Genomic DNA, 26,554 nt, shown 5'->3' on the forward strand with positions numbered 1-26,554 from the left:
AAGTTGTAAAATTAAATAAAACATTACACAGTAAAGGTTAGTTGATGATTTTATCACATTAAAATCATGATAACACGCTTATTGTTTATGCCTTGAGGCTATAATCTTGAAACCGTATTTTAATGTTTACGGATTGACCCCATTCGCTTCCATTGTAAGTGTCAAACTACTATCCAGACTATTGCTGCTTTTTTTAAAAAAGGAGGGACGAATCGAAATAGATTTTTGTGGTAATCAATATTATGCCACAAATGCTGTTGACTGAGTTTAACTTGTACTTAATCCAGAACATTCCTTTACATATCAGTAGTTTATTAATATAAGTTTCATAACTTTTCTATTTGAATGCGTAATAATTCATGATAATTGTATTGTTAATTAAATACATATAACTCTCATATAACATAATAAATGTTGATAATGAAAGTTATAAAGTGTTACCCAAAAGTGTAGGATGATGCACTGTATTCTGTTAATAACATGTTATTATACTGTCAGGGCCATAGCTAATGGGGTGAAAAGTGGTAACGATTCTAGGGGTCCAGGGGGGCCCACAACAAAGAGCAATATACAGTTAGTGGCCCCAGATTACCTTGCTACGACCCTGTATACCGTACTATCTTTGTTGGAGGAAGAGACTTAAATATTCCTCATCCTGATATGGGACTTGCTGAGAAGAAGTGCTGGTGTGAGTAGAGCTCCAGCCGCAGAGAGGAGCAGCGTTTCCTCTTTATGTTGAGTCACTGAGTGAGTGAGCGGAGAGAGAGAAGGAAAGGAAAGGAGAGAGGCTGGTCTCTCACTGATTGAACTAACAAAACAGCAGCGCGAATCGCGGGCACAACCAAATGCTCACAGGCTGTCTGTCTCTCTCTCTCACCTGCCGCGTAAGACACTTTGATGGTCGCTGTCTTGTTAAATTAACCGGATTAACGAGATTGTCCGCAACACTGTTTTGCTTCTTTCTAACACGGACCTCCCACGATATCTATGAATTATTTAGACTGAAATAGCCGAAAATGACGGAGCTGAGAAGGCGAGGAGGAGGTGGAGACCCTGACAGCACAGAAAGCATCAGTGACAAGGTAATTTCTGCCGGATACATTCATTCACGGGCTTTATTTCCCTCAGTCGAATGGGAATGACCTTCTAGCTAAGCAGCTAACGCAACCAGTCAAACCACTTCAACCTGAGCCACTATTGCGCAAAAACAACTCTTATTTGATTATATCAGGCTTAAATGTGTTTTTCTGAATGGTGACGTTGTGTTGATATTGTGACATTCATGGTTGCGTTTTTATTTCAGTATGAAGTTGCTGAAACAAACACTGCAAAGCCAGGGAGTCAGTGAGTGGCTGTGTTTCAAAACATAGTGAGCTGCCTACCTAGACAGCATGTTTGCCCTTCATAGACGCGTTTGGAAGTATTTTAAACATCATCACATAGGCATGTTTCCTTTCCTCATGACCCAAAATCTTGTTATGCAGCTCACTGTTTTTAGACATTCAGTCTGTCATAGGTTTGTCAACTTGCCATACAGAGAGAACAGTTGGATGTTTGTTTGATGTATTTTTATTAGAGTTCAGAATCATATAGGCCGGACCAGAGCTAAACTATACGTTATTAGTTTTTGTTTGTTTTGTTTATGCTAAGAAGAACTCTTACACTTACATATAGCCCAATTCTATACAATTATTGTTTAGTTTACTTTTGAGAAAATGCTGGCAAAATTCCCCGTATTAAATTAAATAACTACATGAATAAAGCATTAATTTACAAAAATAAATTACAAAATGAAATATATATATATATTGCCTTTTCTTTACACAAACTTAAATTAGCCTTACCTGTATTTAGGCTACATTGACATTCTCAGAATGTTCTGCAATTTTTTTCAAGACTATAAACTATCAGAATGATTTGTCCAATGCGGAGTTCACTTTCTGAAAATTTTTGACAATTTTAAAGCTTTGAAATATTTGAAATCTAACCCTCTTTACATCGGATCACATTTGCTGAGCTTCTTCAGAAAATGTAAATTGCATTATGACATTAAATTCAGATGACAATCAAATTCAGTTGGTCGTTAAAGTTGATGGAGAAATATGCGGGACATAATGGAGTTGTGATGGTGATGCTTTAGATTAGATGATTGTTCAAAATAACCTATTGAATATCAGGAATGTATCATATGTAAACCCTGATATTACTCCACATATATTTTTCTTTAATAGCTGTGCACACAGCATATACACATTGATGACAATTTGCTTTCGGGTCGGAACCGGTGGCAACCTGCGATAGGTGCAACATCAGGACCAATATTACAGTCCTATCAGAAGGACAGCTGCTCCCTTATGATTGCAATTCCTCCTCTTCTGATTGCTTTTATTTGTGAAATTAAAATGACAGTAAGCTGACTAATTTCAATTAATTGTCTCAGTCTTTTGTAGAAAAACAATGTTGCATCTGTTTACAAGTAGGATGTTTTAGTCATTTAAATTTTTGTAATTTAATGGTGTTAAAGATATTAGGGATGCACCGAAATTTCGGCCGCCGAAAATTTTCGGCCGAAAATGGCACTTTCGGCACTTTCGGTTTTCGGCCGAAAGAGAAAAAAGGCCGAAAAGATGAGCCGAAAATATATACCTCCTCGCCCCGCCCCTCAGTGCTCAGATTTCACTCTGGATCGATCTAGCCCTTATCACAGCGCTACCAAACAAAGGCCGATCATGTCAGCGGTGTGGAAATTCTTCAAAGTTTCTGATAAGGACATCAAATTTGCGATCTGCAGTGTTTATTCAGCAGAACTTTCAAGATATATATATACAGAGTACAGCAAGAGATTCTACAGGAAAATGCCACAACTAGCGCAGCTACACCACAACTTGAGACGTATTTATCTGAACTACGCCAGAAGCGACAATCCCCTTGACTACGGGCGCATAAACAAAGACCGCTTTCCTTTGCTTGCGCGGATTGCGCACAGGTATTTATCTGCCCAAGCACCAGCACAGAGAGTGAGAGACTGTTCAGTGCAGCATCTCATGTTCTTGATGAGCTAGTTTAGCAACTTTTGTTCTTGAAGAGAAACCTGTCACTTGTAGTTAAATAGAAAGCGGTCCAATATGATGTGAATAGAAATTACATTACACTTGTTCTTCACTTGAGGATACATCTGTCGTTTACAGTTGCCTTTGGATTTAGTTCAATTACTGCTGTTTTGCACAATAATGTTCACTTAAAGTGTACATACGTTTACATAAACAGAATAGAGCACTGATCTATATATATAATTATATATTATAGTTATAGATCAGTGGAATAGAGGCCCTCTGCCATTCTGTGTTCTGCCTTTTTGTTTTAATTAAAATTACTGTTGCATATTTAAACTTTTTGAAAGATGCTAGCTAAGTTCATTACTTGACTGTTGTTTTGCATATAATAGTTTTCTAAAACTTTACATTATTTGGATAATTGTTAATAAAATCTGTAAAATTTGATTTTTACAGAACTGAAAGAATAATATTTAATATAGTTTTAATATATTTTTTGTCCAATTTTGGTGTTACTTTCAATAAAAGTGTGATTATTTTATTGGTTTGTAGTTTTTCAGTTCAGATTAATTAATTTCTATTGATAAATTTTTTTTTTTAAATAGGTAAAAGTTTCGGTTTCGGTTTTCGGCCAAGTGCATCCTGGATTTTCGGTTTCGGTTTCGGCCCAGAATTTTCATTTCGGTGCATCCCTAAAAGATATCTAATGGCCTAGAATATTTTCCTCTTCCCTGGAAATGATGTAGTGTTGACAGCTGAGCATCTAATTCAACAAATAATCTTTAGTTTGCCTTAGTTTGGAATAGATACCAAATCAAATGCGAGAGAGGTCAACAAATAAATTAACCACAGTTTGGAAAAGTAGTGAATTATGTGTAACACAGTGGTTATTCTGGAAATGGATCTAACACATAAGCACATGTCTGTTTTTCCAGATAACAGCTACAAACATTTTAGTCACAGTCAAGGCTTCTGAAGGGAATCTTTGTTCCCTGTCATGTCTTCAAAGTATTAAACTGGTTTAGAGGAGTTTACTAAGTTTACTGTTGAGATGTCACACTCTTTCTGCGGAAGAGTTCTCAACAAGTGGGTAGGGAAACTGCTTGTCCAAAATTGTTATACATTAGAGTTCCTAATAGGCCAAGAGCATCTTAAGGGAGTCAATTAACTCTTTTTCTTATTTCTCTGGTTTTACATAATATATCTCTGGGTGTAAGTATGGTAGCTCCAAAAAACTGCTTTTATTTGTTCCGATCATGTCAACTGTGTCTGAGAAAAATGTTGTATTGATAAGACAAAGAAATCAAAAGTTATAGAATTACAAATATAATTGATCCTGGAGACGTTTTTGTACACTAAGTGTCCAAAAGCCTCTCCAAACATATAAAACATAAGAATTGTACATAAGAACTAATTACACATGCAAATACAACAATTACTAAAGGGTTGCTCTCCCTCCAACACATGCAGGCATGAGTAACGAGATCTCATTCAGTTCCATTCTGTGTCATCTGAGCCATCATTGAATCCGTGTCAAGTACTTGGTGCCATCTTCTGGTGGCCATATTCAATTAGAGTGAACTGCTCATATTTGGATGATTTCCATCTCTGGTTGCAGAAATCTGAAAAGATTGGTTTAGTGTTACAGTAAACATAGTGGATAACATACTACATAAATTCTGATGAAGTCATTTTATCTAGGAAAGCTAACATGTTTTAGCCAGGTAGCATATTATGTGCTCTGTGTGCACATTCTGCTTTGTGTGGATTATCTAATGATCTATGCATCCGATTATATGTGTGGGCTTGTTTTAAAGATAATTGCCTCCTCTAAGTAATGGTATCTGAGATTTAATGCTCTGTTCATATTTCTTGAAGTTATAATTAAAAAATGCCTCATATAAGCAACACCTGTTAACATGTAACATGTATGTCAGAGACCTATACCTTGCTATTACTTGCTATATTTTTGACTGTTAGGTAAAATAAATGAGTTGGCTGTACTCTATGAGAGCTTTCCAACAACATATGACACATGGCTATTTGATGAGATTGCTGTTACCAGTATCTATAATATGTGGAGTGCAAAATTATGAATAAATAACCAAACGGAACACTCTTGATTCTTTTGCAAATTTCAAATCACTTGTTCAGTTTTGGTCATAATGCCTATGTGCATTGTAAAGTACTGCTTCTAAGCTTTAAAATTATATTTTGTGTTGGTCAAGACTGTGTTTTTTTTTTTCTCAGCAGGCCCGCCGGCCCATCAGAGCATAAAGGGTTAAAATATAAATTCCATAACCATAGTTCAAAAAGCTATATTTAAATAAATGTATACATACACACACACTGGTGGCCAAAAGTTTGGAATAATGTACAGATTTTTCTGTTTCGGAAGGAAATTGGTACTTTAATTCACCAAAGTGGCATTCAGCTAATCACAAAGTATAGTCAGGACATTACTGATGTAAAAAAAAAAACAGCACCATCACTATTTTAAAAAAGTAATATTTGATCAAATCTAGACAGGCCCCATTTCCAGCAGCCATCACTACAACACCTTATTCTTTAGAAATCATGCTAAATTGCTAATTTGGTACTAGTTTGCCATTATATCAAACACAGTTGAAAGCTATTTGTTTCTTAAATGTAGCTTAACACTGTCTTTGTGTTTGTTTTTGAGTTGCCACAGAATGCAATAGACTGGCATGTCTAAATTAACAGATTTCACTAGAAACTAATCAGTCAATCATTGTTTTGAAGAATGAAGGCTATACTTGAAATTGCCAAAAAAAACTTAAGATTTCATTCAAAGGTGTACACTACAATCTTCAAAGACAAAGGACAACTGGTTCTAACAAGGACAGAAAGAGATGTGGAAGGCCTGATGTTCAACTAAACAAGATGATAAGTACGTCAAGAGTCTCTAGTTTTAGAAATAGACACCTCACATGTCCTCAGCTGACAGCTTCATTGAATTCTACCCGCTCTTAACCAGTTTCAAGTACAACAGTAAAGAGAAGACTCAGGGGTGCAGGCCAACGGGAAGAATTGAAAAGAAAAAAGCCACTTTTGAAACAGAAAAAAAAAAAATGAATAGGTTAGAGTGGGCAACAAAACACAGACATTGGAATAATTGGAAAAGAGTGTTATGGGTCTTAACCCCATTGAGTTTTGTAGGATCAGCTGGACTATAAGGTGTGTGAGAAGTGAAAGAAAAGACTGCCACATCTATGGCAAGTGCTACAGGAAGTGTGGGGTGAAATGTCACCTGAGTATCTGGGCAAACTGACAGCTAGAATGACAAGAATCTGCAAAGCTGTCATTGCTGCTCGTGGAGTATTTTTTTTCAGAACTCTTTGTAGTTTAAGAAGTTCTGAAAAATGTTTTCAAACTGTAATAGTAATTTTTCACATTATTAATGTCCTGACTTGTGATCAGATGAATGCCACTTTGGTGAATAAAAGTACCAATTTCATTCAATAAGAGCAAAATTGGCTGCCAGTTTATATAAAATGAATCAGTTTATCCATTGCCTAACAAGAGTTTGCTTTATTTTATAAATGTTTTGTTAACGAGACACTGAAGAACCTTCTGTTCTTTTTAGGGCATTCAGTGGCTATTATGTAGGAGTAGCATGACATTTTTTTGTGCCTTTTAGTTTATTCATGAATACATTGGTTTCAAATAAACTGAGAAAAGTGGTAACCTGGAATTGTTGCCTTAAGGATCTATTTCTACCTTATTTAATTATTTTTAAAATGTTGTAATCTAACTTGTCAGGTAAATTTAGTCAGATTAAATTACATTTGTTAATTGAATAAAACCAGTTGACTTTAATGTTACCGCATGAAGCACATTTTTAGGTTACCTGCCAAAACACATTTTAAAAGCATTTTTTACAGTGCAGCACTTGGTCTTAGCTCTGAAAGACCAGTCAAACACTTGTCTCCTTATAAGACTAACACTGATGTCACAAGCTGAGCTTTGCCTGTCCTCTCAAGGTCAGTCGCTTCATCACTCCATCAGCAACCATTGTTTTATTTTTATTATTATTTTCCCCTTTTCTCCCCAATTTGGAATGCCCAGTTCCCACTAATTGGTAGGTCCTCATAGTGGTGCTGTTACTCACCTCAATCTGGGTGGCAGAGGACAAGTCTCGGTTGCCTCAGCTTCTGAGACAGTCAATCCACGCATCTTATCATGTGGCTCGTTGTGCATGACACTGTGGAGACTCACAGCATGTGTAGGCTCATGCTACTCTGCGATCCACACACAACTCCCATTGAGAGTGAGAACCACTACATTTGTACGATTTCCAATAGTGCAGACAACCGATGTTTGGCCAATACATTAGGGGATCTATCATTTCTACACCACTAGTGGCACCAAATGCATTTGAAAAGATAATCAGTGTTTCCAAACAGGTCACCCAAACACTCCCCAATCCTCCGTTGTTTGGACAAACAAGTTGTCCCACCCCAAAATCTCAGCATTGACAGAGAGTCTCCTTCAAATTGTCAAAATATCATTTTGGGGCTGAGGTCATATTGTTTTTTTGCTGTTATTCGTTTTTGGCTCTGTCACAGGGACAAGCACAACAATCAGTCAGGTTGTAGAGGTGTTTTATATGTAGTATTGCAATTCAGCAGGTTGAACCCCCCACCCCAAATTAGTCCCCCATTAGTGGACTAATTTGCACTTCACAGTATGCAACATTGCATTAGAAATTCTGCTGTCTGAGCTCTCTCACATCCGCTTTGTTCTGCAGCAGTGAGTTAGCCCAGTTTGGTATTTGCTGCACCAGGAAGAATTCCTGACCAGCCCATTTTTTGCCACCCCTGTGAAGGATTTAAAGGGACATTGAAAGCTGGGCCAAGCTGTCATTCATCCCCTATAAAAAGTACTTTACTGAGGCTTTATTTTCACCCTTGTAGCACTTTAGAGAGGATTTCATAGGGTCCTAGTGATGGTTTAGTGATGATTTGGCAGGTTTTTTGACACTTGCACAGTTATATGATCTCTGTTCATTCAGCACGTTCAGTTACAGAGACCAGCTCTTCCAGTAGACACTGAATGAGCAAAGCGGTGAATGATGGCTAGGTCATTCTGCCTTTGTGTGTTTGTGTTTTGATATGTGCCTTTCTGGGGTGGAGCTGGACTGGGGCTATTCCATCTCCTGGGGATTAGTTTAGTCTCATTTATGGAGTAGCTAATCAGGCCAGTCTGCTTATCCCCTCTCTCACTGCACTCTCCTTGGCAGGGCGATATATGCGTGGAGCCGAAAGCTCTGAAGGACAAATATATATGAATGAAAATTACACACACTTATGTTTTTCCAAACCTGTTTTCTTTCTTCCATGGAACACAAAAGGAGATGTTTGTCAAAACAAAAGCCTCAGTCACCATTCACTTTCATTATATGAAAAAAAAAAAGTGTGTTCCACAGAAGACAGAACAATGATGACATTATTTTCATTTTTGGGTGAACTATTTCTTCAAGGCTACATACCATGATTTTCCTTGCTCTTTTGAAATAAAAGATTAGTTTGTTTGACTATGTAGATGTCATGTTTTCAATGCAAAGATCCCTCCCTGGTAAATGAACAATTTGTCATGGTATTATTTAGCTGACAAATGAATTAACATATGGCCAATGACATTTATGGTTTACAGCAAGAAAAACTATGTGAATTTAACATGGATTTCTGCATAAATTGGTCATAAGATTTAATCTGATCTTCAAACAAGTCTGCTTACAACAACAGTGATCCATTTGTATTTATTTATGAGAACACGCTGTATAAACATTTACAGAGCGGGTTGGAAAACGTATGTGTAAATCCTTGGATTTAATACCTGTTCGACCCTCGTTTGGCTGCAAAAACCTCCACCAAACACATCCTGCAACTGCCGATCAGACCTGCAAAAGAGTCAGGAGGAATTTTTAAATTGTATCAGTCCGATTTTTCAAAGTTGGACTATCAGACCTAAATAATGTGAATGTTGCTCGTCTTTGTCCAGCATATGTATATAATACTCATACCATAGTTGGCCTCAGTGTTGTGTGCATGCTCTCTGAAAGATAGACATGACGCACCAGGTGTATTTGACACTTCCTCGACTGACGCACTGAGAGATGTAGGTATTCTAAGACCGTTGTCCACCATTCAAATGGTAAAAATTATACTGTATATCAGTGCACAGTCATAAATGCTGATTATTTTTCTCGATTGCACTGTAGTGTTTTGCTAGTTTGCCATTAATCTCTAGCATTTGGAAACTCTCTTCTAATTTTTCTATTGTACAGGCAGAGTAGAGAGATATATAGATAATGTTACAGTTTGCTTATTGTCTTATGTTTTTTATTTCTCCAAACTCACATTTTAATTTTCACAATGCACAAAATCAATTTGACTGCAGCTGTAAATTGCTTGGGCCTATAATTTTTCAAGAATGTTTTCAGGGGGTCTGAGTGTGCCCTCATTAAAAAGTTAGCAATAGGTTTCTTTTACAAGTCTTAATCTGAGCATGGTTTTAGACATGAGTGACCTCTCTGGTCAATGCAACTTGCACCCAATTACTAGCTGAGCACAGCTTCTTAGAGTCATGCTACAAAGGCTTTGTTCCGTTTGCTAATTTTGAAAATTTAGTCCACTTTAGTCTTGTACTAACTTACATGGCCAAATTTGGTATTTAGTAAGGGGTTCAGGAATTGACAGAAACACTTCCAAATGCAATAGTCACTAAAGCTATGAATAAGAATGCCTGCACATGGATAGTTTCGCAAGGGCAATACTTTTGACTGGCATGAAGTCTGGTGCACAACTTATTTGGATCAAGAACTGCTCTCTTAACGGAATAATTCGAAATCGAAAATAATTATAATTCTTTTCATTTATTCACCCTTATGCCATCTCAAACTTGTATGACTTTCTTTATTATACAGAACACAAACAAAGATATATTAGTGCTGTCAGTCGATTCGATTTTTATACGTGATTAATTGCAGATTTGTTTTGTAGATAATCGCAATTAACCGTGCTGAAATTTGACACTAAATATACTGTCAAAATGTATTTATTTCCACCTTAGGAAAGAAAAAAAAAACATTATGTAACAATATAATGCTTTATTAACTTTTTCCAAATAAAGTCTTCCACACTATAAAGATAGAAATGCACTCAAATTCAAGGCACCAATTAAAGTAACATAAACGTTTCCCTAATTCTAAGTGGGAGTTTGACTAGTTTCCCCATAGGCTGCATCTTCATTGCAATGGAATTAAATCTTTTTAAACTCTTCTGGTGGCTATCCTTTTCCTACATCATGAATCATGAAGTCATGTTCATGATTTGTGTTCATTATTCACGTCAGGGCGTCAGCGCCAATTTGAACTCCACATGAAATGTGCTTGCAGACCAAAATGTTTCATTCTGCATTTTGGTGATAGTTAAGACTTGCCGTACTTCTGTTGTAATTAAAACGTGCCTTACATTGGTTGGACATTCAGGAGCAGAGGAATCTGAAATCAATACGTCCACAGTAAAAGAGCAACATGCAACAAATTGGTTAAACAGAATTTTTTTTATTTATTTCCCAATAGTTTGCAATATATTAGTTTTTAAATCCACATTACAGATTTATTGCAGATTAATTAGACAATTAAGCATGAAGCATTCCAGGATGTGGGCTGCTGCCATTGTCACATGGTGGATGCTTTTCAAATTAGGCCTTGCATTAACTAGGTATGATATGCCAGGGTGGTTTAGGTCGACTAGTCATCCAACAACTGACTAGTCGATTAGTATGGAAGACTTCTAACATTACTATTTTTATTGGTCGTGGGTTTTAATCGGAGACGCATTTCTTGAATTAATTAAGAGATGCAACTACTTAGAGAAAGTTTTTGCATGATGAGAACCTACCGTGCTTCATAGTGAATAACAGAAAGCACAGTAAAACTCTCTGCAAGAAGTTTAGTCTTTTTAATGCTTTAGGTTTAGTCCTTTTATGCACTGCTGTTACAGCAAAGAACCACATCAACAATACATTTTAAGTTGATCACTGTTGGGTGTTAAATCATCATAAACAATATTTGTGAGGTACTGTGGAAAGATTAAAGTTTTTTGGCTGATTCTGTCTGGCACTGTTTAAATAAATAGCTGCAGTAAAAAAGGTTAAAACTGCTTAATGTCGTGAACTAAAGATGTAGCCACAATATTATCTTGCAACTCTGCGTTTTTGAATGCACAGCGAGGATCACCCTGAAGTACTCTAGTTATGCTGAAGCCTTTCATTCTGTCTTCTGTGTCACTCTGTATGGAAGCATTTATTTATTTTTTCTTACTTTTATAGTTTTGTGCATTATTATATGAATGAACAAACATTACATTTATATAGTGCTTTCCTGACTACAAAGCACTTTACACAGTGAACAGGGGACTCTCCTCAACCACCACCAATGTGCAGCATCCACCTGGATGATGTGACGGCAGCCATAGTGCCCCAGTATGCTCACCACACACCAGTTATTGGTGGAGAGGTGAGAGTAGAGTTATAGAGCCAATTAATGGCTGGGGATTATTAGGAGGCCATGATTGATAAGGGCCAATGGGGGGAATTTGGCCAGGACATCAGAGTTACACCCCTACTCTTTTTCAAGAAGTGTCCTGTTATTTTTTTTTTTTAATGACTACAGAGAGTCAGGACCCCTCTCTGTAGTCTATACTGGAGCATTAGGACTCACACAGACCACAGAGTGAACACCCTCTGCTAGCCTCCCTAATACCACTTCCAGCAGCAACCTTAGTTTTCCCCAGTAGGTCTCCCATCCAGTTACTGACCAGGCTCAACCCTGCTTAGCTTCAGTTGGCAACAGTCTTGAGCTACATGGTGATATGGCTGATTATAGTGACCAATGATCTTGTTAAGTTATGATGATGATTAAATATTTGTCCAACTTTTCCTCTTTTAGGACATTTTCCTTCAGTTGAGCAATTCTTGCTTTTTGACTTTAGCTTCCCCTGCTGCTGTTGTCTGCTACATTTAATTATGTTCTTTCACTTATTGCTGTGGTATGTTGCCCAAGACAATAGTGAAAGAGGATTAACCAACCTTTATACAGTTCTACAGACAGGTTTGAACTTCAGCAGACTCTACCACACCTACTCAGGTGCCATGTCCTCAAGCCAGGTTGATTTTCCTCAGAGGCATTTGTCTAGAATTTCCATAAATTATGCTGACTAGTGTCCTATCCACTGTCGCTCTCCATTACTTTGACTGGTAAATCTATGATTTCCATGGCGGCCTCCATTTCATTGTGATTGCTCAGGAGAATCAATTTAGCTCATTGGTAGTTAGTTTTGAGACAAATTATCTGACTGTTCTCTCACCTAGCAATTTTCCTGTCCTTGTTTGTTTGGTGTCAGTCAGTGTTGAGTGTAATTCAATTAAAAAGTAATTAGTTACTTGAATATAATTACTTTTAAGTAAAAAATTTAGTCAGATTACAGTTACTAACTAATTTTATTCCTTTTAAGTACATTATATACTTCATCCTTATTTATTTATTTCACCCAATTCCCAATGAGCTTTTTTAAGTCCTCGGGGTTTCGTAGTGATTCGACCTCAATCCGGGTGGCAGAGGACGAATCCCAGATGCCTCCACGTCTGAGACCGTCAACCCGCGAATCTTATCACGTGGCTTGTTGAGCGCGTTGCCACGGAGACATAGCACATGTGGAGGCTTCATGCCTTCCACTGTGGCATTCACGGTCAACTCACCACACGCCCCACCGAGAACGAACCACATTATAGTGACCACGAGGAGGTTACCCCATGTGATTCTACCCACCCTAGCAACCGGGCCAATTTGGTTGCTTAGGAGACCTGGCCGGAGTCACTCAGCATGCCGTGGGATTAGAACTTTACCACTGAGCTACTCAGGCTCCTATACTATGAATACATGAATTATGGCCTTGTAACGAGTCATTGTGAAGGAGACATTTGAGGTGCTGATTGTTTGACTTGTGTGTAACAATGAACAATAAAGAAATATAGACTATTATTTTGAATTAGTTGAATAAATGTGTTTTAGAAAGTAACTGAAAAGTAATTAGATTAGTAATACTATTTTTTAGAGAAATAGTTTGTAATATGTAGTTGATTACTATTTTTAAGTAACTTACTCTCATTTTCTTCTTATCTCATGTGTGTGTTTGTTTGTGTTTGTGCGTGTGTGTGCTCACTGCAGGAGGCAGACGGAGATGACAGGCTTGGCTTTCCTGGTGAGGGGGAAGAAGACATGGAGGGCGACTCCAAAGCAGACACACCAGACGTGCCACCTTCCGCAGATAATACTCCAGAGTGTTTCAACAAAGCCCTGGAAGGCTTGTCATCTAGGTACTTACAGATTCTGGACTCACAAACAACTCCCCAAACATCCATGTAGGCACCTAAAGCACAGGGTTTTCCAGTAAAAGCAGAGCCTTGTGAAAATTGATAAGTTAATCTGTGAATGCAGACACATAACTTTACAGCAAGTATTGTTCACCTGTACAATTTGACTGTGATAGTTGAAATGCTAATGGGGTATTGGGCCCTTCAGAGGGTTTAAACAGGATCTTTTTTCAGAGGTCCAAGTCTTCCTCAGTTTTGCTGCTCTGTTGGTAAGATTTGCTCTAGCCACTTTAATAGACCGCAGAGGCCCTGGTCCAAAGCAGGGTGGTATGCCTGAATGTAGGCGCCTGGCTAGCCACACAATGTGATGATGCTGCACTCTTTTTCTCTCCCACTCTTTTCTCTTCTTTTCCATTCAGCTGCATGTGTTGTGGCCAGCAAACAGTTTATGACACTCTGGTACAGAAAACTAAGAATTGATTCCCATCTCTGATGGAACATCATTTATTACATGTATGCCACTGCAGCATAAATCTCTCCCATCAATTTTTTTCTCACAAAGCTCACAACATCAAATTCAAACATATTCAACATTCAAGGTAAACAGTAAAGCTTAAAGCAATCAGAACTCATCATTGTTTATTTAAACAACAGATCTTTTTGCATTGCTATTTTGATTCAGTTTAACACACACACATTTAAATAGCAACAATCAATAGGTAATCAGTTTTCCAATACATCTCGTTCCAAGAAACCAGTCTTTTAGTGTATTTTTATTGTCGGCTGCCATATCACCCTGCGGCTATTGCCTGGTTGCCCACTAAAGCTAAGCAGGGTTGAGCCTGGCCAGTACCTGGATGGGAGACCTCCTGGGGAAAACCAAGGTTGCTGCTGGAAGAGGTATTAGGGAGGCCAGCAGGGGGTGCTCACCCTATGGTCTGTGTGGGTCCTAATGCCCCAGTATAGTGACGGGGACACTATACTGTAAAAAAGCACCGTCTTTTGGATGGGATGTTAAACTGAGGTCTTGACTCTCTGTGGTCATTAAAAATGCCTAGGGCACTTTCTCGTAAAGAGTAGGGGTTTAACCCCGGTGTCCTAGCCAAATTCCCTATCTATCATGGCCTCCTAATAATCTCCATCCCTGAATTGGCTACATCACTCTACCATCTCCTCTACCATCTCCTCTCCACCAATAGCTGGTGTGTGGTCTGGTGCACTATGGCTGCCGTCGCATCATCCAGGTGGATGCTGCACACTGGTGGTGGTTGAGGAGATTCCCCCTATACTATGTAAAGCGCTTTGAGTTTGAGAAAAGCGCTATATAAATGTAAGTTGTTGTTGTTGTAAAGTAAACGAAATGTAATCTATAAATGTATATAAAACAATGGTCCTCATAAAGTGCCTGTCATGGTCTTCTGCTGTTATAGCCCATCCGCTCAAGGTTCGATGTGTTGTGCGGTCTGAGATGCTATCCTGCTCACTACAATTGAGTAGTAATATGCATTACTGTAGCATTTCTGTCAGCTTGAACCAGTCTGGCCATTCTCCATTGATCTCTCTCATCAACAAGTTTCCGTCCGCAGAACTGCCGCTCACTGGGTGTTTTTTGTTTTTTGCTTTTTACCATTCTGAGTAAACTCTAGAGACTGTTGTGCATAAAAAACCCTGGAGATCAGCATTTACAGAAACAATCAAACAAGTCCGTCTAGCACCAACAATCGTGCCACAGTCGAAATCACTGAGATAACAATTTTTCACCATTCTGATGGTTGATGTAAACATTAACTGAAGCTCCTGACCCATATATGCATGATTTTATGCATTGCACTGATGCCACACGATTGACTGATTAGATAATCGCATTAAAAAGTAGGTGTACAGGTGTTCCTAATAAAGTGCTCAGTGAGTGTACATATACATATTATATAAACTGCTAGTCCCAAAGACTTTCATGCAAAAGGGAAGTTACATTTGATTCTTTGATAAAATATCTTGATTTTTGTTCAAAATATCTTGATCTTTACAGATGGAAGAACTGGTGGATAAGAGGCATTTTGTCATTGACGATGATCGTTGGCTTTTTCCTCATCATCTATTTGGGACCTATTATGCTTATTTTATTGGTAAGTACAACACAACACAACACAATTAACATGACAAACACAATGACCACAGGCTATTCTGTGTTTGTGGTCCTAGACCAAGCATTTACAAAATATCCCAGCTGTCCTCTCTCAAGCCCTGATTATAAGGTTTGCCCATTGTAAAGCATGATCTACAGTCATTCATATAACTGTAATTTTCAACACTTCATCATTACTTAAACTTGATATAAATATTTTCATATAAAAACTACTTTAAAATTACTTTTGGCCTTTTAAGTAATCTGCGATTTAATTTTTATTTTATAGGTTATGGGTATTCAAATCAAATGTTTTCATGAAATTATCACCATTGGCTACAGAGTATACCATTCCTATGAGCTGCCATGGTTTAGAACTCTCAGCTGGTGAGTACAATGCAGGCAAGGCAGTTTAAAGCTTCTCTTTCACCCATTAGCTCCCCTTTTTCTCTTTCTCCCCACCCTCACTCTGATTCATGCACTTTACATTCATCTACACACTCAACTACAAATAAACACACACCCACTTGCTCACGTTTTTCCACAGTCACCTTTTATCATAGATAAAGCAGTGATTAACTGGACTTGAGCAAAGTGTATGTCCATGTTGGAAGATAGAATACAGTACACCCAATCTGCATGCATTGTTCAAACAAAACAAAAGGTCCTCAACTAAACAAGACAGCTGAGCAACTAACAAGGCCCCAACACCGTTTCCATCAAATACATGTCTTTCACTCAGTCATCAAATCTTGGCATAAACAAATGCTTCCTGTATTTCAGGTACTTCTTGATTTGTGTGAACTACTTTTTTTATGGAGAGACAGTGGCTGATTATTTTGGTGTGCTCGTCCAAAGGGAGGAACCTTTGCAGTTCCTTGTGCGTTATCATCGCTTCATTTCTTTTGCACTGTATTTGGCAGGTGAGTCTAACTGACTGATCTTATGAAACACACTTCAAGGCGACCTCTGACTAGCAGAGACTTTTATGACATGGTCAAAGGCCTACAGTCCACACTTGCTTATGTGGTGTATTATAGATTAAATGGTGTTCAAAGCATTGTGTACATAATGAGTTCACAAGAGTTGATTGGTTGCTTGGTCACATTGACATGTGTTTCGACATGTATCGTTATGTACAGTATTAGCTCTATGCTGATAAAAGTCTATTTTTTATTTCCAGTTAAGAAATGACAGTAGTTGACTTGTAAAATATAAAATATTTTTATAATTTTTTCCACTGGAAGACAAAAATACCTTTTCCCTTAAATTCTTGAAAATAAAAAAAAATTAAATAATAATAATTCACGTGATATGAACGTGAAGCGATCATCTGTGTTCCGCAACTGATTTCGGGTCCTTGAATAACATATATCGTGTGAGTAAGGGTAGCCGGTGGACTTTCTGTTGCCCTCCTATGTAAGATGGTGCCCCCCTAGGGAGTCGGTGCCCTACGCAGAGTAGTCTGCTTATAGGGAGCAGGGGTACTGGGTAACATAAGACATGGTATAAGTACACAGGCAGTGAATAAAAGCATTAAAAAGAATGGAGTGCTTGGAAGGATCAAATCATTCAGATAATTTAGAGTTAAGACCAGCTTAGGTTCCCAACAGAGACATTGCTTCATATAGATGTGAATGTAGATGTAAATGTATGTTGATACTCATGACTAAACGTGCATGAAGCTCTGCCTCTGTGTGGCCATATATACACAGCATTCTGACAGGTGTTGCAGTTTTTCTCCTCTGCAGTCAATAGATGTTGCCTCTCACTATTCCTAGCTTGAAAAATTATCTCTGGCACCCAACTGACGAACCCTTTAATTGAGCATCTCAAGCATGAAGACCCCTTCATATTAGCAAGAGCCAAAAATAAAATAGGCTGAGGCTGTTTGCACTAAGCGATTGATGCAATTTACACTAAGTGTTAATAGTAACAAAAAGCATTGTCTTTGCATTAAGTGCAAATAGTGTCTGATAATATTTGCACCCCTAATTATATACTAACATACAGTATCACCGCAGTGTGTTTATTGTGTTTATTTAGAGTTCCACAGGCACCCTACACCAACCCCCTACCCTTAAACCTAACCCTAATCTTCCCTTACAAAATTTAACCATGGTTTTACTGCAATAACATAGTATCACCTTGGTATTTTGTAGGAAAATCATAACCACAAAATTAAACATGGTTACTATATTAACACCATATTACTGTAGTAACACCATCGTTAACTGCATTCGACAAAAAACATGGCTACAACAAGATCACTATAGTAAAACCATGGTTAACCATTTTCTTAACTCTGTGAGGAAATCAACCTTTATATTAATTTGTATTATTATTATAAGTAGTAGAGGAAATTTGAATAGTGGAGACCGGAAACAGGATGGGAAAAAGTAGGACTAAAGCCAGAATCGAACCCAGATCGCCCAAACAAAAAAAGCACATTCACTCTCCACACCACTGCATTGACACTAGAGGCACAGTTTGTCTTCCATTTCTGTGTTTTCATCAGGCGTTTGTAGTGAATATAGCTGCAATGTGTGGCAGGCTCTATTTACACCTAGTGCAAATAGTCATATCCGAATAAAATATCTGATCTAGGGTGTTCATTTGAAAGTCTTTCTAGCAGGTCAGTTCACTGGTGGCCATCTTTGGAACACTTTAGGGCAGCTATTTTCCTATGTAAAGAAGGGACATACAAGTGCAGCTCCTATATACTTGAATGGGGAAAAAATCTCCAAAACGGTTGTTCAAGATTACAATCAAAGTACATATTTCAAATCAGCAGTAAAATCTGACAACACTGGAATCAGAAATTGCACTTTTTTATCTCAGATTCCGATAAAAACACAATTTTCCTGGCTTGTAGTGTGCATACATGCTCTTGATTTGACTTAAATGTGATGTTTGTATCTAAAAGGTGATTTGCTCTTTAACTGTAAGCAGGACTTTACATCTACATTGGGCATTCCAGTATCTCCTATTCATTTTAATAAAAGTGTCCCTTTTCTGCTAAATAGTCTCTAGTTTGTTTCATTACTTTGTGATATCTATGAAGCAAAATCATGATAATGATATTTTGAGAGAATTATGTCATTTCCATAAAACAAAGCTTCTAAAATGTTTTTAATATATTTTAATATTTCGAAAATTAGAGAAAAATTGTTCTTGCTTATGCTGTCTCTCGGGTCCACATTTTAGATGGGAAAACAGTATGATAATGTTCTAAACAGTTGTAATTTTTAATAATGTTCTCCTTTATTTCAGGTTATTAACTGCATGTTATTTGCCTTTTACAGGTTTCTGCATGTTTGTACTGAGTTTAGTGAAGAAACATTACCGCCTGCAGTTTTATATGGTGTGTATCAGTAATTTATTTCCCAGCCCTTCTTGAACTGTCGTTTCCATACACAGTCATGTGTTTATCAGTTTTACATTTCATCCATTGACAAAAGTCATGTCATATTATGCATTTAATATTGATTTAGAGGATAGTGTTTTCAGCTCTTATTTTTCTTTTATTTCTGTATCATTTATTGATATTCTAATACATTGGGTATTTTGCAATTCTCAAAAGTCTTAAATATTTTTGTAAACAAGTTTTGAGTCATTGCAAATGAAAATGATTAATTGCATGTATATATTTACAGAGCTCACAAGGCAGCACTGTATTACAATTTCTCCTCTTTTAAATATTCTTCTTTACAACTTTCTGTAATTATTTCAGCTTGGACTGCTTAATGTACAGACTCCATTCAGACTAAGTTTTGAAGATAATTTCAGCCTTGGGTGTGCTTGCTATTTTCCATATTTATTAACTTTATATGTTTTAAGAAATTTAAGATCAACGTTTTAAAATCTTCTATTGACTTTCAGTACATTATTAAAATATTAAGTTATTGTTATATTACTATTTTGGTCTTCTTGCATTTATTTGCATACTAAATTGTGGCTGATCTTTTCTTGCATCCATTTAACTTTATATAGCTGCTTTTAAACATAATTGATGAAAACTAAAACGTGTGCTAAGTGTCATGGCAATGGCAAGGTGGCTCTGATGTGCCATTTTAATTATGTAGTAACAAAACAAAAGCCTTAAATCTAAGCTCACCTAAAACTTGCAAGCCTTGCAAGCAATGGTATTTCCTTCTAAATTGAATGTAAGTTTCTGGTTACTTATTAACCAGAAACTTGAACTGGTTAATGTTGGGCTGTTGGGTTGAGTTAAACAACAGCAGTTAAGCAACTCCAATAATGAGCACAAACCTATGTCAGCATGAAAATTGTAAGTTCCTTTGTGAATGCGGTCACACCCATTTATGAACTTTAAAAGCCACCACACTAGAACACTCAACAGCAAAATATTCAACAAGCAATTGATACTCCTTCCAGCCAAGTTTTCTTTAACAATCAGTCTTGTTAGCTTTTTTAAATATTAAATTTTCATATTAAACTTTAAGTCATTTTATAGTCTTAGTACAGGCTATTGAATTTCTTAATTAACTTTTTAGACTCCCATGGTGAGACAGAGGAATAAAATTATGTTATAACAATAATTCTGTGTTTATGCTCAGTGACAGTGGCATCTTACTGCACAGCCTTACCTTAGTGCCTTGTGTGGGTTTTTATATGTGCTTTAACTGTACATTATCACCATTGTTTCAATGACCGACATTTCAAACTTTCACTGTGTGTGTGTGTGTGTGTGTGTGTGTGTGTGTGTGTGCGTGCTTGCCATTCCAGTTTGCTTGGACCCATGTGACCTTGTTGATTGTGGTGACTCAGTCACATCTGGTCATTCAGAACCTGTTTGAGGGAATGATCTGGTAAGCACACCTGACAGACCTGTCTGAGGTTTCTCAACTGCACACTCCTATTTGAGTTTCTCAACTGTCTTCTGATTTTCCACATGAGTAATCTATCTAGTTAATTATGGGAGAGCAGAAAAAAAAAAAACACTATCAAAGCTGAAGTGTATAATTTTTCAGATGGTAAAATACTTTCTTCTATCCCAACTTAATATGCGAATACAACAGAAAGCCATTCGACTTTCCTGAAAAGCACTCTTTGTCTCTATCAAAACATTGCTCTGTTTTGTTTGTGAATCCTGACCAGCACAACCTAACAACATTGGCTCAACCAATGGTGTGAGTTTGGGGTAGGACTATCTGTTTTTGACCAATGGTGGGGGGAGAGTTTGTAAAATCTGTTTGAAAACTGTCATTATTTTTGCAATTCCATTTTGGTGCTGCAAGAGGTGCAGAAATCACACTTCACTTTAAAGGGATAGTTCACCCAAAAAAGAAAGTGATCTCATAATTTATTCACTCTCATGTCATCCCAGATGTGTATGACTTTCTTTCTTCTGCTGAATACAAACAAGATTTTAAGAAGAATATTTCAGCTCTGAAGGTCCTTACAATGCAAGTGAATGGTGACCAGACCTTTGAAGCTCCAAAAATCACATAAAGGCAGCATAAAAGTAACTCATACAACTACAGTGTAATGTCTTCAGAAGCGATATGATATGTGTAAGAAACAGATCTATATTTAAGTCCTTACCCTACATACTCTAAATCTAAAATCTTTCAAATTTTGAAAGTAAAAGTTTTGTGGTTAAATAAATGACTTAAATATTTCTGTGTTTTACACACACATATCATATTCCTTCAGAAGACATGGATTTAAACACCGGAGCCTTATGAATTAATTTTATGCTGCCTTTATGTGATTTTTGGAGCTTCAAAGTTCTGGTCACCATTCACTAGCTTGCATGGACCTACAGAGCTGAAATATTCTTCTAAAAATCTTTGTTTGTGTTCTGCAGAAGAAAGAAAGTCATACACATCTGGGGTGGCATGAGGGTGAGTAAATGAGAGAATTTTCATTTTTGGGTCAACTATACCTTCAACTTAATTAACCTTTCAGAATTCCTCATCTTTTAGTTAATTTTCTCAAAATCTAATGACTAAAATAATCAGACTAAAATATTTTAACTTTCTTCTCTCCCAATGGTTCTTTACACCTTGTTCATGGCAGCAATTGTAAATGTGTGGAAATGAAAACTGCTATTCTGTTCTTTAGGTTTATACTTCCAATATCTACTGTCATCTGCAATGATATAATGGCCTACCTATTTGGCTTCTTCTTTGGAAGAACACCACTGATTAAGGTAAATGGATACATGTTATATTGTAGATGTTGCCTAATAGAGATTTTGTGCTAGATTCCTTGAATTAATCTATTAACTTTAGTTTCCTATGGCATAGTTTCATAATTTTTCCATAGGAATGATTTTTTCATTTTTTTACGATTTCCTTTTATTTGTGTACTCAAACCTCTTTGCTCCCTCTCAGCTCTCCCCCAAAAAGACGTGGGAAGGATTCATCGGAGGATTCTTTGCAACAGTGGCTTTCAGCTTTTTTGTAAGCCAGCCATTAGACCCTTCTTAATGTGAAACTATTAACATATACCAAAATCTACAACTCTGTCAATAAATGACCCATGTGATATTCGTGTAAAAAACTGATCCTATTCTCATTTCAGTTTGCGTACTTGCTATCCCAGTACCAGCACTTTATTTGTCCAGTGGAATACAACAGCGAGACAAACCGCTTTGCAGTAGAGTGTGAGCCCCCAAATCTGTTTGTGATGCAGGAATACACACTGCCTGCAGTAGTGCAGAATGTGATCAGATGGGTGAGTATAGGACAGGCTAATTCTACATACTGTAGTGTATTGCCGTGTACACACTGTATGATTTTAACTGCCCTTTATAATTATTGCTTGTCAGACTGTATACAGTCATTTGATTCCAGTGAGATCTTGGGTAAAAGCTATCGTATACCGTGTGACATAATTTAAGGCTATACAATACACATCATATCCAGAGTAATGCCGTCCCAAATCATCCCAACTGATACTTTTCACTGGGTGTTTTATTTCATCTGGATGTCGTAGGAGCAGTCACACTGCCTGATTCAAACACAAAATTTTCTGCCACTCTCAAAACTTTGTTTTGATTCATTGCAAAATTTTCCCTACGACAATAGAAATAATTAGAAATTTGACAGCAACGTGTGAACCTGGCTTTAAAGGGATAGTTCACCCAAAAATGAATATTCTCGCATTTACTCACCCTCATTCCATCCCAGATTTGCATGACTTACTTTCTTCTGCTCAACACAAACTTTTAAAAGAATATACATTTTTAGAAGAATATCTCAGCTCTGTTGGTCCATTCAATGCAAGTGAATGGGTAGCAAAATGTTAAAGCTCCAAAAGCACATAAAGGTAATAAAAGTAATCCATAAGACTTCAGTTGTTAAATCCATGTCTTCGGAAGCGATATGATATGTGTGGGTGAGAGAAAGATCCAAATTTTATTCCTTTTTTACTATCAATCTCCATTTTCACTTTCATATTCTCCTTTTGTGTTTGATGATAAATGTTCTTCATGCATATCACCACCTAATAGGCAGAGAGGACAATTTATAGTATATAGTATATTTATTTCTAACCCACACCTTTCATATAATTTCTAAAGTCATGGATTTTACCACTGGAGTTTTATGGATTACTTTTATGCTGCCTTTACATTGTATGGACCTACAGAGCTGAAGAAAAGAAAAGTCATAAACCTCTGGGATGGCATGAGGGGGAGTAAATGATGAGAGAATTGTCATTTTTGAGTGAACTATTGCTTTATGGGGATTATTTGTGGTCCAGTAAAGGCCTGATTAATGTATATCATTGTAAGAATTTGGAAAGACATCTTTGTGGGCATGCTGTATTTTTTTTTTATTTGGAATGACGATAAATGTATAACATTCATGTTTCTTTATGTTGGGCTGATAATGATGTTGATATCTTCACTTTCGTCTGCAGAAAACGGTGAATCTTTACCCATTTCAGATACACAGTATTGCACTCTCTTCATTCGCCTCTCTGATTGGACCATTTGGTGGATTCTTTGCCAGTGGCTTCAAACGCGCTTTCAAAATCAAAGTAAGTTAACATTCAGTAAAAGTAATATACAGTATACACCCTAGATTTGTATCTTTACACAGAATTCACTTGCTTGAATAAAGAAATCAAATTATATTTTTAATAGCATACATTTTCAATTTAAATAACTGAAATCCTTCTGAATAATTTACCAAAAAAAAATCTCCAAACATGTACAAAAGCAGTCTATTTTGCTTGATAAAGTTCCTTACTAAAATCATAAATTTAGTTCACACCAAGAACCTTACTCAAAGAACAATAAAACCCAACAATTGTGGAAATTAATTGTCTCTGTGGTAATTAAAGGCAGATTAACTTTCAGTTACATTGTAAATTGTGCTTTCTCATGCTGTAGGACTTTGCAGACACCATCCCTGGTCATGGTGGGATTATGGATCGCTTTGACTGTCAGTATCTGATGGCCACATTTGTTCATGTTTACATAGCAAGTTTTATCAGGTGAGGAAGTGACTTCTTGAAAATATTTGATCCCAATCAAGAATTAGATGTAATCATATCACTTCTGATTGATTCTGGTTAAGTTCTGAGAAATTGTATATTTCGATAGTTGCACTTTCGTGTTTGCTCTCCCAGTTCTACCAGCAGTGTGCATACAGGAAGCAAGTCTGCTTCTATATTTTGAATCGTGATGGTTTCTCTCTTCCCCAGGGGGCCAAACCCCAGTAAGGTCTTACAGCAGTTGCTCCTCCTGCAACCACAGCAGCAACTAAGCATCTTCAACACCCTGCGCAATCACTTGCGAGAAAAGGGCATGCTGCCCCCTGCTGTGGAGGAGGCGCAATGATGGAAATCTCCACCATAGCAGACAAAAACAGATCATGTCCTGTTGAACTCTTTAAGCATTTACCCATGACTGTGATCACACATGCACACTCCCAATTAACTCTGAATGCAATAATAGAGAGTGATGTCTGCTAAAAAAACCTTTCTCTTTCAACCCATTAAAACTTACCAAATGCAAGAGGAAAATGACCACAAGGTGGAGGTGTGGTTCTCTAAAGCAGAGCCACGGTTTGGAACATAAAACACTGGTCTTCCAATCAAGAAACATGATAAAGAAAAGAACAAAGCACATGGTAGGTGAATGTATACAGTAGCACTGTACAAGAATGGGTCTTGATTGGAGTGACATCGTTGAATGGGTTCTGAGAGTGATTCTGGCCTCATTTAGGAGTGTGATATTTCAAGTGGAAATGCTTTGTGACTGCAATAATTCATGGTGGTGACATTGGATTTTTGAGATGCCATAATTGTCAAAGTCAACATAAAATGTGAGCTTAATTTATAACAGGGGTCATAAACTCAAACCATTACAAAACAACAAGTCTAAAACAGAAGCGTGTTCTCAAGTCCTACTGTTACTGCTATGTTCTCGTTTCCCTTCCACATTATTATGTGTGTTTGTGCGAGTGTTAGAATAACAATAACAGTGGATAAGGTATACATTGCATACTCACTTGTGTGTACATATCATAATGTATTATTGTACATAGATATGATATACTAGATCATAAATATATAGATTATATATTTATTAAAATATATGAGGGTAATTAAATTCTATAACATATAGTTATGAATATGATATGCAAAAGACCTAGACTTGTCTTGTGTTCTTCACTCTAGCACGATTAAAGTTCTCTAGGGATGGAGAATAGCTTGACACAGCCTTTTTGAGGAAGATGATCTATGAATCATTTGCTGTGTTTCCCCTACTTGACCATTCCTTTAGTTGCACTGGAGATACACGTCTCACTTTTAACCTTTTTAAATTTGCCATTCAGGTTTTATCTACAAACACTGGTGCTTTTGAGTAGATATCTGATCATGTTTTTTAGAAAATATTTCAAAAGTAAATACATTGATTTATTTTATTGTTTGTTCTCCCTGCAATGTTGTGTGATAAGCTGCACTTAAAATTGTATTTTAAAACAAATATGGATTTTCATGTTCATTTAAATTAGCTGAATTCCTTCAGAATTGTTTTCTAAACATATCTACAAATTTGCACCAAAGCACTGTCTATATTTGCTGTGTAAAGCCCCTTAATACTATCATATTTATTTCACACTGAGATATGCATTCAGATGCTGGAACCTTACTTAAAGAACAATAAAATACAAAAGTTTATAAAGAACAAAAGTATAATATTACTCTTGACAATTTCATCCTGTTAAAATACGTTTTTAGAGAAACAATTTCCCCTAAAGTGGGTTTACATAGTGGCCTGTGTCCATGACCTTTGCCCTAATTACACACTGGGGTGTAGTTTGGAAAAGTATTGTAAATACTTAGTCATTGAATCTGCGACCCCTTACCTCATTCATTCCTTTTCTGCAATAGGTTTACATGTTTACTTTACATCCGCTGCCCTGTAGACTTTAAGTTTGGCTCAACCAGCTTTATCATAGACATTTTGCAGCCAAGTGAGAATGTTGTTTGTCTAGTAATGTATAGTAATATGAAACCTATCATACCAAAGAGAACACACCTTCTCTGCCAGGTGTATAGCTTGTGTTGAGGCTAGTTTAGTTTGTTAAGAGCTTCTGTACGATTTACTTTGTTACCCAGTGTATAATATTGTAAAAGATTATATTGTTGAGAGGTTTAACAACAAATGGGTTTGTAATAATTATCAAAGTTTGTGTTAATCATTGTATAAAAAATATTGGGAATATTTATTTATGTCTGTTTCATTTTCAGAATTCCTTTTCAGTAGTAAATATTCACCAGAAGACATGGTGAACACACAAAGTAACAGATTATGGGCAATACTGGGGGAAAAGCTAACAATATAAGCTATTATTATTATTATTATTATTATGATTTCAATACATTTGGTGACTAAACTCTTTACTTTTGACCTGTTCTCACTTTGGTTACATTCATTAATTCATTATTCCACCAAGGTTACATGAAACTTCTTCTGAGAGCAGAAATT

At 36.8% G+C, this 26,554-nt stretch overlaps 1 protein-coding gene across 1 annotated transcript; it reads left to right on the forward strand.

The window, feature by feature from the left end:
* The first annotated feature begins 739 nt into the window (after nt 1-739).
* LOC127622637 (phosphatidate cytidylyltransferase 1-like) lies at nt 740-26,293 on the forward strand. Its single transcript, XM_052096655.1, has 13 exons — nt 740-1,082; nt 13,309-13,457; nt 15,484-15,580; nt 15,869-15,966; nt 16,363-16,502; nt 18,885-18,943; nt 20,329-20,411; nt 21,670-21,757; nt 21,942-22,010; nt 22,132-22,284; nt 23,473-23,592; nt 23,948-24,051; nt 24,262-26,293. The coding sequence occupies exons 1-13, from the start codon at nt 1,017-1,019 to the stop codon at nt 24,395-24,397; spliced, it is 1,362 nt and encodes a 453-aa protein (XP_051952615.1). The 5' UTR covers nt 740-1,016; the 3' UTR covers nt 24,398-26,293.
* Nucleotides 26,294-26,554: the final 261 nt, after the last annotated feature.

This window comes from Xyrauchen texanus, chromosome 3 (genome assembly GCF_025860055.1).
Source record: "Xyrauchen texanus isolate HMW12.3.18 chromosome 3, RBS_HiC_50CHRs, whole genome shotgun sequence".
Lineage (NCBI taxonomy): Eukaryota > Metazoa > Chordata > Actinopteri > Cypriniformes > Catostomidae > Xyrauchen > Xyrauchen texanus.

What these genes read in the sequence shown, in the direction of transcription:
- LOC127622637 (XM_052096655.1), top strand. Translation starts at nt 1,017, where the DNA reads ATGACGGAGCTGAGAAGGCGAGGAGGAGGTGGAGACCCTGACAGCACA. An exon ending in CTATTATGCTTATTTTATTG is followed by an intron (nt 15,581 to 15,868) that starts GTAAGTACAACA and finishes TTTATTTTATAG; the next exon opens with GTTATGGGTATTCAAATCAA. An exon ending in TGCAGAATGTGATCAGATGG is followed by an intron (nt 22,285 to 23,472) that starts GTGAGTATAGGA and finishes TTTCGTCTGCAG; the next exon opens with AAAACGGTGAATCTTTACCC.